The sequence below is a fragment of the Daphnia magna genome, linkage group LG2 (genome assembly GCF_020631705.1).
Source record: "Daphnia magna isolate NIES linkage group LG2, ASM2063170v1.1, whole genome shotgun sequence".
NCBI lineage: Eukaryota > Metazoa > Arthropoda > Branchiopoda > Diplostraca > Daphniidae > Daphnia > Daphnia magna.
The window spans coordinates 9,995,516-10,011,201 of NC_059183.1; the positions used below are offsets into that span (position 1 = coordinate 9,995,516).

Here is a 15,686-nt window from a genome sequence, read left to right on the forward strand (position 1 = left end):
CTATGGTGTTGGCTTGAATGGTATATTATATTACCACGAGAAATAGGAAAGTAACGAACAAAATCAACGACATGACAAAGGCATCACTGCACGAAGCATCGATCGAAGTCATAATCTCTTCCTTTCTGCCTTGTCTGTGCCTTGCTTGCTGCTCGGCAGTGAAGATTATTGACCGATGAACCAGTCTAAAGGACGTTGCGTTACTGGCAGGAGGGCGAAAAACGTTTTGTTCTATTCTGTTACCTACAGCTGCGATTTAATCAAAGAACATATTCAGATATCAGAATACTTCGTTTCGTAGGGCAAAGCCTTCCCGTTATGCAGTGCACGACTTCATTTTCAAATATTATGAGGTGGTGGCTAAGGATTGTGTTGCAGTTGCTACCGATATTTTTAACCGGACGGAATGAAGCCTATGGCGAACTGTTCACTACAACAAGTAATGGTGAAAGCTTAAATAACTTGGAGTTAAAAACTTCTCCAATCGAAAAGTTTTTTACAGCGTCAGCTTTAGCCCATCCTGACAACTTCGAATTACAGGGTGAGTCTTTAGTCTTGTTAAGACCCCTTCACGGGTGTGGGAGTGATTTCTATACATGTTCTTGCATGCATTTTATGTTCTTACCAGCTACAAAAACAAGTAAAATTTGTAGTAAAAAAAGAATAACAATTAAAAAAATAAAGTAATAAATAGAAGAGCTGGCAGTTCAAGAAGTTTGTTGGATAAAGTTCTATGTAAACTGAAGAACAAACAATTTTCTGAATCATAGTTCAATCATTGGAAAAGGCAATCTGGTCCTCAGAGAGAGCCACTTATTTGACTATCCACTCGTAGCTTTTTTTTATTAAAGGGGGTTCGCAACTACGAGAATCTTTCTTCAACCTCGTTTGAAAATCTTCAAACCCATTCGATCATTTATCACAATCTTAATAAACATTAAAGAATCATGCCACACTGATCTTGCTAAATCTTATCTGAAAGCCCATAAATTCTTCAACTATAAAACGAAAAGAATGAAACTGGAAATAAGTTAAATCTTTGTCACCTTTTATTTTTCAAATAGGCAACGACTGTGAAATTCTAAAAGACATTAAACACAAGTAAGGTACTTAAAGCGTCGGCTAAAAAAGGCCTTAAGTTCACCATCGTGATTTTTTTAGACTAGACTGTGGAATTGGGGTTGGGTGGATTGCAGTATAGTTTAACATTATTTAAAGCTTCGAGGGAAATTAAAATGTTCATATTTCATTAGGTGCTCTGTCTTTAGCCCCTGCTAAACAATGAGTCATGCATTACAGCAGTAGTTCGGGTAAAAATTAATGGCTTTCCGCCGCTTCCCGGGTGGGTGATGGGCTTCGCTCACAAAATGTCGTCTTAACTGAAATAAGTCATGTATACCTTCCGTTATCTAAAAAAAACTAAGGAAAATGGAATTTCTGATGTTTCCGTCTTTGTAACTTAAATTGAAGTAAATATTCAAACCAAAGAACTACAGTATATTAAAGAAGATACTGGCATTCAACTGAATACTACTATTTCCCGTATTTGTTGCTTTATTTATATTGGCTACATACATGTTTTTCAGGAAAATGGGTGTTCATTGTTTGTTTAGCATTTTAAAAGGGGAATTTTAATTTTTGTAGCAGCTCTAGCAGTGAATGGGAGGGAATAGAGACAATTGGATTAGCCTACATTATTTAGGAACACCGTCGAGATATCGGTGATATAGGGTGATACATCGTTCAAACTTTTCTGTATAATGTAGCGTAAAATCAAAAATTTTCTAGAATTTCTGCTAATTTTAATTACGCCATATTATTGCTTTATGGTCTTTGTCTAAATCTAAATCTCCAGTATTTACACCTGCAACAGCTCTTACTGATCGATTGATCCAATCATCTCGAAAATTTTGGTTCGTTTGTGTCACAACGTTTATTCCTCCCCCTTCCACCCTCTCTGTAATATACGTATAGTATTATATATCTCGGTTAACGCTTGCTTACATCCTGCTAAGATACATGATGGCAAAAAGTACACAGAAAAAAAAACGTCATTTATAAAAAGCACTCACAAGGGATTATATTGGCAGTAGCCTATGTGATTTAAAAGTAAACTAATAGGTTAGCTTTTTTTGTTTTTTTTGCATTAAATTTTTCTTACGTTCTTTATGTATTAGAAAAATATGACTGGTACCAACCACTTTTGAAAAATTGCCGCCTTCATATTCCCGACGAGAAAAATCTTATTCTTTCATATTATGGACATCACAGTCCTTTACCGGTAAGTCCAAAACGCATAAAATACAATATGACCAATAGAGCAATAGGCCGATAAATGTAAATATTTCAACATATATTGATTTGAATTTCATTAACCATATCCAGCGAGGAGCAAGATAAAAAATCAATTGCCTACGTATAGTAGGCCTATTCCAGTCCTTGCATGTTAAATTTCCATGATTGTAATCTTTTTAACAGGCAAATGCCGTTATTCCCCACGGTACAACTCTCGTAGCCCGATGTCCCGTGCTTGGCAAAATGAAATTATTGGGCGCAGTCTCAATCCAATGCTACCATGGAAAATGGAGCGACAAGCTCCCCACATGTAAAAAAATAAAATATTCTGCTTTAATGACTTATTTACATTTGTCTGCATAGGTCTTCCAACGACACCTTCCGATGGCCTTTCCGCATTTATTGGTAAACCGTTTCTCTTCGATTATAATTAAGAAGTGCACGTATATAGGATCGTCTTCTTTGATTCTGATTAATTGTCTAGCAAATTAAAAACTAAGTTAGACATTTACAACATCTTTAATCGTCTTCAGTTTGATTAGCAAATTTCAATTGGAATATTATAGATGATCATCCGCCAACGATAAAAACGAATGTTCCAACGGGATCTGCTGGGGAAAATGCCGCAGGAGAACTGTAAGAAAATTACATTTATTTGTTGTACAAATTGATTACCATCCTTGTTGTTATTGAAAGGGTTGTTCGTCCAGGAAGTGTCGTACATCTTGACTGTATATTCTACAGAAAATTGGGAAATCCTCAGTGGACTTGGAAAAAATCCAATAATTTTAACAGGAGCCATCCGTTCGGTTTGATTTCTCTAAATTGTCTTGACAATTCATATACCATTAGTTTCTAACCGAACGTCCTACTTACCTTAATTTCTTCTGACCTATCGTTCTATTCTGTCATAGTAAAATAAGTCGTTCATCATCAAAACGTTGTTTAGGTTGGGCAATATCTCGTGAAGAAAGGCTGTGGCGTAAGTATGATTTTCAGCAAAATTTACACACAACATTTTTTTATTAATAAATCAATTGTGAACAGGGTTCCGGATTTCAATATTCTCCATTCAAGCGCGCGATGAAGGCGAATACACGTGTACTACTCCTCGTGGGCATAACAATAGTATACGTATCGTTGTTCAAAGTAAGCAATTTATTGTAATTTTCTGCTGGTTAATTTTTTTTGCTTCCTTGTAAATTGCAAACAGCAATTTTTGCAGAAAATATTTCCGCGATTGAGGGAACCGTCAGGGAAGAATGTCGTTTGAAAACTGTCCCCAAAACTGAGTTGCAATCAAATTTTATTATTGTCATAGCTACTTTCTTTTACGCAGTGGACGTAACCCGTTATTGTTTCAGTACGAAAAGCAGCCCCGTAATATCATTCAACTAAAAGGCCAGTTGTTACGAGTCGAACGAAACTGCATGTCACTCCTATTTTTCAAAAATTCTTGAGTAGTAAAACGATTCATTATGCCGTAATTATAAGTATAGACTGCTTATCGCGGCAGTGTAGCCTATGTATGATATTTGCGGATATTTGGTTCCATATAAATCTTGCAGTTAGGCCAAGAACAATTTTGCTTTAAACAAATCTAACGGAAATGGCAGTAGGCTACCTCTTCTTTCACATTTTGACTTATTTAGCATCCCATTTTGATAAATTATAGCATCACATTTTGACAAAAAATTTCTTTCTTTAGATTTACGCAATATACTAACCTATAATCTAAATGTTCTTGGTTTATCTTTGTATTTTATTTTAGCAATCCAATGCCCCACACCTCCTGTGGTTGAATCGCCGCTACATGCCGTAATCGAAGGAAATTATGCTGGACAAAGAATGGTTTTTTTTTGTTTAGAAGGATACCAATTGATAGGGTCAAATTTCAGCGAATGCTTAACTTCTGGTACAAAAATTTATGAACAGTGATTTAAAAACCATTATCACTATTATTATTTTTATTAAATAGGGTTATGGTCGGAGAACAGACTGCCTGTTTGCGAATTAATTCAGTGTCCCTACGATATGGATGGTGCTGATCCCCGATTGGAGTTTGACTTCCTTAACGGAGTGGGGTATAAGGCGATGGTAAACATTTTGTGCTTTTCTACTATAAGTATTACTTAACCTTGTATGATAGGTTAAGTTTTCTTGCCCACCCGGTTACCAACTTATTGGACTGAACAATGCGACTTGCCAGCAAAATATGGATTGGTATCCAGCTCCTCCTTCATGCCAAGGTATTTTCGCACGTCAATTAAACTGAAGCCGTATTAAAAAAAAAAAAAATTAAAAATTAATAATTTTTGAAGTTGTTGAATGCCCTGAGCTACTGCCCCCGTTAAATGGCCGGTATTTTGATTTCATAGCAAACACGTCTCAATACCCAAACTAACACATATTTTTGTTTAGAATTAAAGACAGTGGCAGTAGCCATTTCGTCGGAGATGTTGTGAAATTTGCTTGCAATCGTAATTTCCAACTATTGGGACAATATGAAATCACCTGTATGGAAAATGGAATTTGGTCTCACTCAGCTCCTCTGTGTAAGTTTTCGTACAATTAACTGACTATACCAGTAAGGATAAAGGAAGAAAATACCATTATTCAAAGAAAGACTGCTCGATTTAGGTCAAATGCTTTGCAGCCATCCTGGGATACCTTCCTATGGTTATATAACCCCCGAGAATTCGACGTACGAAATCGGCGCCACGGTCCAATTTTCTTGTCAACCTGGTAGGAAGTTACAGGGAAGAAAATGGCTGACCTGTCAAAAGGATGGTTCATGGTCTTCTGCTGTAGGGGTGTGTGTCAATGGTATCTAAGCACGTGGTCTATACTGAAAGAAAGAACTTGTTTCACTCGTACTTTTCTAATTGAAAACATTACAGGACTATACCGTTATTCATTTTCTAAAAATTTGTGTTGTTTTCAAAGAGTAATAGATATTTTCTGCTTCTAGCGATGCGTAACCAAATGAGTCCATGATTCCAGCATATCGGTTTGTCGGATTATATTGGTTTGGGACGGATACAGATGCCAGAGTGAAAAAGTATAATAATATGTGTGTCACTTTGTTTTCAAACCTCTGTTTGCGCGTGTTGCTATCGGTTTCCACTAGATTTGCACACGCTTGACACGGATCAGTGTTGTTCAGCGTTCTTTCTATTGCATGACGTATTTTTCTCGCACTAATAAAATGAAAAACGGACCTCACGCAGAATTTTTGTACTACACAAAACTGCCTTCACCACTGGGTGTTGCGCTGACAGCACTATTTTGTCACTGTTCACAATGAGCTGTAAACCTACGGGCGTAGGCTGTACTGCAACACCTGATTCAGCACTTTGTCTAAACGTTGACAAACTACTGCCACGTCCGAATATGTAGCATAACAATACTCACTATAACTTGACGAAACATTGCTACGGCAGTTTGCGTAGTGAGCGTAGTTTGTTATTGTTATTATTATTATTATTGTTTCTCGTTAGTTGCACAACAGATGGCACCTGATGCAGCAACTATGACGTAAATGCCTCAATCACTCAATGACTAAAAAGGGTGGCAGGGGTTGCTTATTTGCTCTACATTTGCAGTGCCGACGAACTATGGAACTGCCTTCAGTTTTTACTTTTCCCCATGTAGGCTATGGTCAGCTCCAACGCTATACAAATAAGCAACCTTACCATAGTTCCCGGAATAATTCTTTTGTTTTTGTTGATATTTTTGAAGTAAAATAAATTTGATTTTCCATACGAACTTTTGTTAAACTACTAAAAGATGAAAGAGAAAACATAAGATAAAATAAAGCAAAAAATTTAAAGAAATTTTATTGTTGTCTAATAGCTTTGTTTTATACTTCCATAGTTTATGTTAGCGAATCAGGTATACCGCAGTCTTTTAATGATACCCGTGATTAATAGTCATTTAGAATTTTACAAATAACCAAGCCTCCCTATACGTTCTACTGCACACCTTTCTTCGGGACTGAATTCGAGAATACTTTGAATGGCTCGCAGATGCTCAGATCCATTTTCGTTGTCTGTTAATAAATAAAATATTGCAGAACGCAAAAACTTAAGAATTATAGAAGGATCTGGAGACGGATGGTTGGCATTGTTTATCCTGGATTTGTCGTCCACATTCGCGCAACTTCGGGAACTAGAGCTTTCTAGATCCACCTGCAAGCAAAGATTGATATAAGAAATTCGGTAAAAAATTATAATAAGCAAACGGCTCGCTTAATTGCTAATTGGCAAAACTTAAATCAGTTTATCTAAGTTAAGGGGGAGTATAGTATGTACCGGTGGGGTGCGGTACTGATTAGAAAAAAAACAAACAGATAAGGACTTTCGGCAGGTTTCTTAGTCGACTAAATCTTGTAAACTAACCTAGCTGTCTTTAAAGGGATAGAAAGTAGGGAAAAAAGCAAGCACAAAATCAGTTTACAGGGGATAACCTGGTGGTAGCAGACACTGGAAGTTCGTTAAACCACCCTCCGGGTTTGCTTGTGAAGGCAGAGCCAGAGAGTAATAGCTTCGTTTCCCGATATCCAAGCCCTTGAAGAATTAAAAATAACCTGCCGAAAGTCACTTGTCAGTCCTCACTTGAGATTACTCCAGGATCAATGAAAACCTATTTTTAGTTATTGGCAATTACCTGTTGCTGCTCTAACGTCGATGCTACGGCTTGTAAATTCTGGGTCCCGGTTCGAGCTTCGTCAGCTGCAACGCATAAACGTTCCAGTTTCGATTGAAGATCCAAGATGATTTGATTTTTACATGCCAACTCTCCAGAAAGGTTTTCAATTTGAGATAATTCCTTTTCTCGCGTTTCATATTCCTAAACAATGTTCAATAAGTTAGTGAATTGTTGGTATCTGCAGCTGATTTTTCCAGCTCTTAAAATACCATCGTTTCGCGTTCTTCCATATCCATCTGAAGCTGCGCAAGTTTATGCTCAAGTGATTCGATTTTCTGACGCAATCGAAGCTGTTCCTTCGAGCTTCGCTCTAGCTCTTGTCGACTTAAATCATGGCTGGTTAACAGATTTGCGTAACGCGTATTCGAATCACTGAGTTGGGTTAAAGCTAACTCAAGCCGATCTGTAAATCGATTTCTCACTTGCTGTATCTAAAATGACTGAAGTGTTAAAGCATTTTTTTGGGGCAATGAAAACGCTACATCATAATTACCTCGTTGGCATGCCGTCTTAGCAAATCCTCAATTTTTTCTCCATGAAAGTTAGCAATCCGGCTTTTCTCCATGCTCCAACTACCAGAGGCTAGCGAATCAACATCTTTTTCTACTAAAGAATCCTTTAACTGGTTTGCTTGGTACGACAGATCATCGAAATGACCTGAATCGGCTAGAGAGGGCGTCGCCAAGGGTAAAGTATTTTCAGGTTCCTTTTCCCCTCTGACTGTGTTTTTTCCACACTGAGCATGTTCCAGGCGTAAAAGTACAAGCTCGCGTGTCAGGCGTTGTATCTCAAAATCTTTGTAATTGCTGTCTGTCTTTGATTCCTTCAATAATGACCTAAAAAAACGGTATATGTTGAAGAATAGGCTGCCAGGAAAAACGACCAATTCGTTGCCTGGGTTACTTGAGTTGTCGAATGGTTCTGTTAGCCCTTTGGGTAGGTGTTAAATATTCACCCGGGAAGCCATTACTTGGTGGAGTAGAGCAGTGCAACGTAAATCTTGGAGAATTTGTTTTCTGAATTTCGAAGGCAGATTCGACAGCTTTCCGGTATGCCCTACTGGACACTGCACACGACGCAACACTGGAAACGCTGCTCAAAGAGCGGAGATCGTCTAGAGCTTCTGTCAACTCCTCTTCCGTTGCCTCATTACTTGTGGCGGATTTATATTCCTTACCATGGAAGGATACAGATCGTTGCAACCGAGGAATGCGGCTACAAAATTTCCCCGTCAGTGACGTATTACCTTCTGCCATCTTCGTTACGTCTGACGTCTTTTGGCTTCAATTATCAATAGAAAAAAACAGAAAATATCATTCGCCCATCATAGTTTAATTTTACGGGCCTAGTCTATCACATCCCACAGGAAGAAAAACAAATGCCGTTAAACATTTAAGCAACTACAGAGCATAAACAAAAAGAACGGATAATTCACTTTGCAGTGGTGGGTGCTCGTTTGGCATAGGAGTACGTCGGGAATTGTGCGGAATACCACAACTACAAGTTACAACCAAAACCCACACTGCCCTCTCGTCTGCATTTTTCTTAACTATTTTTGCCAACTGCGAGATGCTGCTAATAAATGCTAGAAATTGATACGTATATGCGATTATTTGAATAGACTATCCAGCAAAATGAGCTTTTGACTAATTAAACTGGGCTTCATAATACATATTTTTGTTGTTAAAAATACTGTCAAGAAGAAAAGCTAATGCGAAGCAATCTTGTTACCCATTCCCATAACTCAGAATACGTGTATGAAGCCACGCAAGCATTAAACCGTATGCAATACTACGTCAACAATAAAAACTGGATCAAATTAAGAACTGATCTGGTGGAAACTATATATAAAACCCTATGCTGTTTGCATTTAATTAAGCTAACATTGAGTTAGAAATCCCGAATAATGCACATTTACGATTAGATAGAACTAACTAATGCCTTATTTTGGAATCAATGATTAAAAAAACCAAGCAACAACTCACCGTTACTATTACGCGCTGCAATATAGCTAAGACTTCTGTCGATTTCTTCACTTGTTTTTCCCCGTTTGTATGGTCAACTGCGGAACCAAAGCTGCAGGCAATTCCTTCGGCTGCAATGCCAGCGGACAGACTGCCGCAAGCTAATCGACCGTCTGTCTCCAAATCGAACTCCCAAATACCAAAAGAGTATCAAAAACAGAAATAGGCATGACACGAAGGAGGAATGACACGTAACTCGGGTATGGTCAATAATCAGTGTTTAGCTGCTGTCCTACTTCAGTTTATTACACGCTACTGGTTTTACGTATTTCGTCTTGCCATTTCGGTTTGGAGTAAGATAGAGCAATTGAGTTATGATTAAAATTTGCTGAACACTTATCATGAAACATGATTGTCAGTATACATCCATGTCCTGCTCTGAATTCTCAATCTGCTGTCGCAATCTGCTTGTCCTCTGTGTTTTACGCCATATAGTGTTTCAATTGCTAAGAAAATATGTGCAACAAAAGATAACCTTGCACCGCCAATTTTTAGCTCATATTTTTATTTGTATTTGGAGCGCTAGTTTTGTCCCAGAGATGTTCTACGGCTAGACTGGTGAAAAGATGAAGGAAAAGAATGAAACTATGTCAAAGCCTTTTATTTCCTTGTTGTGTAGGTCCGTAGGTGTGCTAGAGCAATTCATTCAAATAGAAGTAGTCTACGCACACAGATTACCTATTCCACTAAAAGACGATGAATTGTGATAAATAAAAAGAGCTGCGCGAAGTGACATGCAATGCCCCAGTTAAAAACGGGTATGGTGGTATCATTTATCTGCTTTATGACTGCGCATGTTTTCCATTTTTCAAAATATTTATATTTCCCATTCTCTTTATTTCCACCAACGTTTGAGTGATTATCGGTGGGGTGGTGATATCAGCTTGTGATACCATATAAGCTGCAGCATACCGCCATTTTGTCTAAATTAGGGCTTCTAATTAACTTAAGGTCTTCCGCAGAAAGCCTACCAATTGCTGGGTTTGTCTGAAGTTGGATAGTCGACGGATGTTTAGGGTGACCCGGGTATACATTACTGTATATCCATGTGCTTGTGTGTATGAGGTTACATTTTTCAGAATCGACAGAAAAAACTGAATACTTCCCGTTTACATTTTTCCACCATGGGCTTATGCAAATATATAAGTTGTAAAGAACAGATAGTAAGAATCTATGCGTATTTATTCAAAACAACATATAGTTTAACCAATCATGGAACAGTGGTAGATGGAAACGTTGAAGCCTCCCATCACTCCGACTGTTCGGAACTACCGCAGGGAGTTTACGCACATCAATAAATTCTTTAGATAACTAGAATAAACCAAAAATCACTGAATGGGGCACATTCGAATGAGCGAATGACGACATTTTAGGTTTCAATGAGAACGGCTACATGGTTTAGGAGATAAATGAACCGACTGGTTACACGGATCCCAATAAGTTTCTCAATTTTAACTCTGGCCCGCTTAATTATATAAGGCCTGTTTCATAGATTAATATCGTTTCTATCATAATGTGACTGTTATAATAGATACCTCAGGAGTTCCGAGTAGAAAAGCAAATTTTTTTCGACCGATCGCTTCGTAAAAAAAGACGTTGAGATGGAGGGCGATGAATAATCAAGTTCCGGTTAAGGATAAATTTTGGAAGAGTATAGTAGTGGAGACGCTTAATTGAAGGTAAAACACCAATGCAAACGCGGAATGTCCTTTAAATCTTAAGGTGAAACGTTCACATTTTGTTTGCCTTTACCGTTCTTCGATTAAGGGATGTGCATATGCCACTTAACTATCATCATGAATAAACATATTTCTACATAATTATGAAAAGCAAGATACAAGAAAAAAGGTAGACAACCGCCATAGCAAGACTAAATTGAAGGAAACCCAGCTAACTACATTGGACCTTCTATCACACTGACTTTCATCGTCCAATAGTAGATGCTTCGAATAAATAAGATCAAGGCAATGAGAAATGCACCTGGAATAATTTCAAAAAAGGATGTCAATCAGATCTATATATATAATTTTTTTTTTAAACTTACCCACGTATACCACGTACATTCCTCCTTTGGAAACCGCTATATGATAAGTACCCCACTTTTCAAGAAAAATAAGTATGATTACATAATCTGATACATAATTTTAAGTTACTAACCGTTACTCCAACACCAACGGCGATAAAAACCATGCTTAAAACCAAGAAAATAGTTGCCCTCTTCCTGGCAAAATCCGGCCCAACAGATGATCTGTAATTTTTAGGAAAGCTTGAAATAAATATACATATAAAAGCCACAAATGCATAAGAACATCCTATGTATAAAATGTTATTGTTGAACGTACTAATAAAGATAGCGTGAATGCTACTATTTTCATTCACATAAACCTGATTGTTTAACTTGGTTAACCAAATAAATAAAAGGAATATGTATAGCAACCAGCAGTTTGAAAACCATATTTTACCAAAAAGCAACCTTAAGCCCATTAGTTGGCAATATTACTTACACTCTTCTGCAATGAGGGCATCTGGCTAAAGCATTTGTCAGGGTGTTGAACTGAAACAGAATAATAGGTGTAGAAGTAAATAAAATGTTAAATGGCAAATTTTTTAAATTGTACAACCAGAAAAGTGTCATGACAATGAGCACATGTGACACGACACATTCCAGGAACAGATGGAACTGAAGGGTTAGTAGGGTTTGTTGTCAGATTGATGATCCTCTTGCAACTAGGTCTAGGGCAAGCAATTCGTTGAGATGTAGCTTTGCATATCAAGAGGCAGTTGCAAGGACACCTCACATATTTCTTCCCAGGTGGGGCATTTTTTATTGGCTGATGGTATAACATAAATAATTCATTGTATGTTTAGGTACAACAATCAATATTTAATAAAATGTTTTAAAGCAAACTTACTGTTGCTTCATGACATTCAGCACACTTAACAACATGCTGGTCTTTTTTGCCAGAGATGTCAATGAGAGCTTGGCACACTCTACAAGTAACCATAGGGTTTCCATTTAACTGTGCTGCTCCTGTTGTCCATGAGCTTGTGTCATTTGTGGATCCATAAGGTGGGGAAACTTCATCAACTTCTGGTAAATAAAAGCACTGCTAGATGATGTGTGAACAATCATATATATATATATATATATGTAAAGGACACTAAGAGGCCGCAAGGTGTATACTGGCATCATTGTGACTCATAGACAAGATAACATTTTCAGAGACGAAATCATTGCCTTAGCCCTTGGCTTCCTCGAAGATTTTAATTAAAAAACTTACCTTGGGCAATATTAGCAGCCAGATCTCCACCATAATCATGACTAACAAGAGGTTTCCGCTCATCAGACGGCATTTGTAATTTGGTACTTTAAACAAACTTCGGTAAGACAACTAAGAAAAGTGACCATAAAGAAACACCCCCGTAACTAGACTACAGTTCTCAACATTACCCTGTTCTCAGATCTTCGCCAATACAAAAGCATGCCAGAATTTGCCGCCAGGAGGCATTTTATTCTATGATGTCTGTCTGGTAGCGCTCGGCCCCGATCAGCTTCAGCCCGTTGCACCACACGACCCAACCCGAATAAAGCTGATCGGGCCATATCGGTGCGGTGTCGGTATGTGTGCTGGTGTAGGCCTACACCGCTTTCGTATATTATGATAGTTAATCACATGTTCACTCTCAATTCATTTGTTAAATAGTAAAGGGGACCGCCTAAATTTGTTGTTATGTAGGAGATTTTTTTTCTGATGAAATATTTGGACTAAATTATCGGTCTAACATAAATAAATTGTAGGAATCGTTGTGTACAATAGACCAGTTTCGGATGCTGCGTTGCCAAATTTTAAAAAATCCAGAGGGGTTTCGATTGCAGGGGGAGATAGGAAAAAAGGGGGTTTTTGATTTATTTACCCTAGTAATGCTTTTCCAATTCAGGAAATGTTCTAGAATACTACACTTTAAGACATTCTGCGTCTTCTCCAGTTATTTTAATTAATTAATCATCCCTATTTTATCTATGAAAATTAATTCAAGTTAAAGGCTAGGGATGCTGTTTAGTATTTTTCGATTGTCCACATCTGGGAAAAGGTATGGACAATCGATGTTTACTTTTACAAATTTTTCTAAGTAGATATCCTTCTCTATCTGCACAAGTCCATTAGCGTGGTCGGACAGTTTAAATAGATTTATTGTTTGAGGTATTAGATTGCTAACATTTGAATCACCCATGTTTACATATTTTCTTGACACTAGAAACGCAAAAAAATACTAAACAGCACCCCCTAACCAACTATGCAAGTGGACTGCAAAGTGATGCGAAAACTCTCTATTTAGATAAGTTCATATTGATAAATTGTGAGTGTCCCTACTCAATCCCTAATACAATGTGGAAAAACGGATTAGATTGTTGCCCCGTTGTTCCCAAAATTCCCCCAGACATATTCATCTACTACTATACACTTAAAACTAAATTAAACGTTTACTTTTCTACTGGAAAGAGCACAATTAACTACCGATCACAATTCTGTCGTAGCAGATAAAATCTACCAACGACTGCTGCGTTGCCGCGATGGATACAAATGTGAAAAAAGATGTCGAACAGCCCTATACACGGTACAAGAACGGGGCGATTGGAGTTTCTGATTGGGTTTTTTGGGTCATTTTAGATCGATCTTGATCGGTCTAAAAAACGGTGCACGGTGCACCGAAAAACCTTCCAAATAACGCCCAAATAACGTGGGGCGGAGCGCTACTGTACGGTATACACATATCCTGCAACCACGATCATGGACTACTATAACTTAAGGACGGGATTCTTTCCCGATCTCGCCGTGTTAAAGCTTGTCGGGTGGGCTCTTTTCACGAAAAAAAAAAAATGTATATTATTAAATGCAACTTTTAAAGGTGATTCTAACTAAATATTTTTTTTCTTTAGAAAACTTATAATTTAAGGAAATATTTCGATTTTAATTGTAGAAGGAGGGAAAAGGGCAGTCCGCCGGTGCCATCTATCAACCAAAAATTGCAAGTTCTTGCTGATTGACAACTGAATTCGAAATTGTCGGGGTGTCATCTACCAATAAAATCGCATGATCTTGATGATTGACAACTGAACTTGAAATTGTAGAAAGAAAACAAGAAAACAAGCAATGAGTTAGAATTTTTGGCTCCCCGATGGCACCTGCGGCCTAGCGGGCCTACCCAATTTCCCTATTTTCTGATAGAAAATAATTAATATCTCGTTAAGGGTTAATTTTCAACATAGGGACATTTGGTAAGTCAATAATTATTTATAAAATTAAATTAAATAAAAAAAATAAAAAATTACATGGCTTACATAGGAATTGTCGAAGAATCCAGTCCTTAAGTTATAGTAGTTCATGCCACGATGTATCAGGAGAGGTGGCCAAACGCGAGAGAAAGAAACTCTGCATTCTTCTGTTTCTAGTTCATATGGTTCCCGCTATGTTCTGTAGTGGTCTGTGGCCCTCAGTTTTGGCGCTCAGTTTAAGCGGTATAAGCCGGTAAGGCTAGTTATGAAATGGGTTAATTAATAATAAGCTAGTTGATTCTTTATTCATTTATTTTTCTTTATTTTTTTTTCGTTAAAAAAATGAGGAAAAAAAATACAGTAACAAATCATATTATTGATCCCAATTCTGGGAAATGGATCAACTAATGTTTTTACTGATAAAAGCTATTTGAATTTCATGTACTGGGACAAGGGGAATACCCGATACACGTTAAACCGCACTGACCTACCTACCTGAAAAATGACCAATCGGTTAAAACTCGTGTAGGTACTTATCAAGCGGTTCCTTTCAGTAAAAAAATACCCAATGTAAACGACAAGGCCTTGCTCAAACTCGAAAAAGTGTGAGCAAGTGAAGGGAAATAAATAAAAAGAGTAAAATACAATGTAATACACGAAACGGGTGCAAACAGGGTACAAAATAATTTAATCGGGTTGTAGAACCGGTTACACCCCGTCGGTGTCAATTGACAATTAACATAAATTTAAATGGAAGCATACCGTTAAGCCATCAAAAAAGTGAAAAAAAAATTATAAGGGTAAAAGGCATTGTATTGCAAGAATTAAAAAAACCCAAAAACAAAAAACAATTAACATAAGTAAACAAAACAAATAAAGGCCCCGACCGTTCGGCAGAGGCATTGCTGGTAGATATGGGAGGGACCATGTTGCACCAACGACGGTAACGCTTAGCTTGTGGTAAAGAGGCCTGAACTCTACCAGTACTTTCTGTCGAACTTTGCCTGGTAAAGTTCAGCTACCTGAACGAGATGGAGTTGCACCACACCGGTTTTACTCAACGTCACGCAACCAACCACGGCAGCATCGCTAGCTTCTCCAACCACCAACGTGACGCCTGTTCTAATTTCGGCCCCCCTTCCACCTGGGACATCAACGTTCGCTGCACCCGGGCTCTCTTGGAGGAAGTCCATACAACGGAATTTCTTTGGGCTGGCGGCCTGCTCAACCTCAAGCTCAAGCGTCAGCACAACCACCGCTTCAACCTCTAGCATCCAGCGCAAGTGGGTGGACTACGTACGCGCCACCAAATCGCACGAGCCTTGGGTCGGTCAATCTAGGTCCGTTATACGGTCCGGATTTGTTCACACACGCTCCGGTTG

At 38.0% G+C, this 15,686-nt stretch overlaps 3 protein-coding genes and 1 long non-coding RNA gene across 8 annotated transcripts; 1 reads left to right on the forward strand and 3 right to left on the reverse strand.

Annotated features, from left to right (window-relative positions):
- The first annotated feature begins 168 nt into the window (after positions 1 to 168).
- Positions 169 to 5,515, forward strand: LOC123469624 (locomotion-related protein Hikaru genki-like). Its single transcript, XM_045168720.1, has 14 exons — positions 169 to 541; positions 2,178 to 2,281; positions 2,479 to 2,605; positions 2,659 to 2,700; positions 2,862 to 2,931; positions 2,992 to 3,104; positions 3,245 to 3,277; positions 3,343 to 3,444; positions 4,067 to 4,210; positions 4,274 to 4,392; positions 4,445 to 4,544; positions 4,617 to 4,656; positions 4,717 to 4,850; positions 4,936 to 5,515. The coding sequence occupies exons 1-14, from the start codon at positions 319 to 321 to the stop codon at positions 5,127 to 5,129; spliced, it is 1,545 nt and encodes a 514-aa protein (XP_045024655.1). The 5' UTR covers positions 169 to 318; the 3' UTR covers positions 5,130 to 5,515.
- LOC123469625 lies at positions 2,333 to 5,345 on the reverse strand. Of its 2 annotated transcripts, none has more exons than XR_006642881.1 (4): positions 5,204 to 5,345; positions 4,906 to 5,138; positions 2,971 to 4,809; positions 2,333 to 2,903 (listed from the first exon to the last, which is right to left on the reverse strand). It is a non-coding gene; the product is annotated as an uncharacterized LOC123469625 (long non-coding RNA). The 2 variants fall into 2 exon arrangements; XR_006642880.1 differs by having other exon boundaries at positions 2,971 to 4,846.
- Positions 5,516 to 6,118: 603 nt separating the features above from the next.
- On the reverse strand, positions 6,119 to 9,219 carry LOC116915409. 3 transcript variants are annotated; one of them, XM_032920530.2, is made up of 7 exons: positions 8,991 to 9,219; positions 7,909 to 8,286; positions 7,499 to 7,841; positions 7,215 to 7,436; positions 6,964 to 7,146; positions 6,764 to 6,883; positions 6,344 to 6,485 (listed from the first exon to the last, which is right to left on the reverse strand). In XM_032920530.2, exons 2-6 carry the CDS (start codon positions 8,259 to 8,261, stop codon positions 6,791 to 6,793), a joined length of 1,194 nt encoding a protein of 397 aa, XP_032776421.1. In that variant the 5' UTR covers positions 8,262 to 8,286; positions 8,991 to 9,219; the 3' UTR covers positions 6,344 to 6,485; positions 6,764 to 6,790. The 3 variants fall into 3 exon arrangements, with proteins under 3 accessions (XP_032776419.1, XP_032776421.1, XP_032776422.1); XM_032920531.2 differs by having other exon boundaries at positions 6,345 to 6,485; positions 6,754 to 6,883; XM_032920528.2 differs by lacking the exon at positions 6,764 to 6,883 and having other exon boundaries at positions 6,119 to 6,485.
- Positions 9,220 to 10,193: 974 nt separating this feature from the next.
- On the reverse strand, positions 10,194 to 12,504 carry LOC116915446 (type 2 phosphatidylinositol 4,5-bisphosphate 4-phosphatase). 2 transcript variants are annotated; one of them, XM_032920594.2, is made up of 7 exons: positions 12,311 to 12,504; positions 11,942 to 12,117; positions 11,651 to 11,860; positions 11,534 to 11,583; positions 11,187 to 11,277; positions 11,074 to 11,128; positions 10,194 to 11,009 (listed from the first exon to the last, which is right to left on the reverse strand). In XM_032920594.2, exons 1-7 carry the CDS (start codon positions 12,381 to 12,383, stop codon positions 10,924 to 10,926), a joined length of 741 nt encoding a protein of 246 aa, XP_032776485.1. In that variant the 5' UTR covers positions 12,384 to 12,504; the 3' UTR covers positions 10,194 to 10,923. The 2 variants fall into 2 exon arrangements, with proteins under 2 accessions (XP_032776485.1, XP_032776484.1); XM_032920593.2 differs by having other exon boundaries at positions 11,942 to 12,120; positions 12,311 to 12,502.
- Between the last annotated feature and the right edge of the window lie 3,182 nt (positions 12,505 to 15,686).

Coding starts and splice junctions, on each gene's coding strand:
- LOC123469624 (XM_045168720.1), top strand. CDS start 319: ATGCAGTGCACGACTTCATTTTCAAATATTATGAGGTGGTGGCTAAGG. Junction 3,445..4,066: donor TATACGTATCGTTGTTCAAA/GTAAGCAATTTA, acceptor ATTTTATTTTAG/CAATCCAATGCCCCACACCT. Junction 4,211..4,273: donor CAGCGAATGCTTAACTTCTG/GTACAAAAATTT, acceptor TTTATTAAATAG/GGTTATGGTCGGAGAACAGA.
- LOC116915409 (XM_032920528.2), bottom strand. CDS start 8,261: ATGGCAGAAGGTAATACGTCACTGACGGGGAAATTTTGTAGCCGCATT. Junction 7,437..7,498: donor TAAGACGGCATGCCAACGAG/GTAATTATGATG, acceptor CAGTCATTTTAG/ATACAGCAAGTGAGAAATCG. Junction 7,147..7,214: donor TGGAAGAACGCGAAACGATG/GTATTTTAAGAG, acceptor AACATTGTTTAG/GAATATGAAACGCGAGAAAA.
- LOC116915446 (XM_032920593.2), bottom strand. CDS start 12,383: ATGCCGTCTGATGAGCGGAAACCTCTTGTTAGTCATGATTATGGTGGA. Junction 11,584..11,650: donor ATTGTCATGACACTTTTCTG/GTTGTACAATTT, acceptor ATTCTGTTTCAG/TTCAACACCCTGACAAATGC. Junction 11,278..11,533: donor TGCCCTCATTGCAGAAGAGT/GTAAGTAATATT, acceptor TAAAAATTACAG/ATCATCTGTTGGGCCGGATT.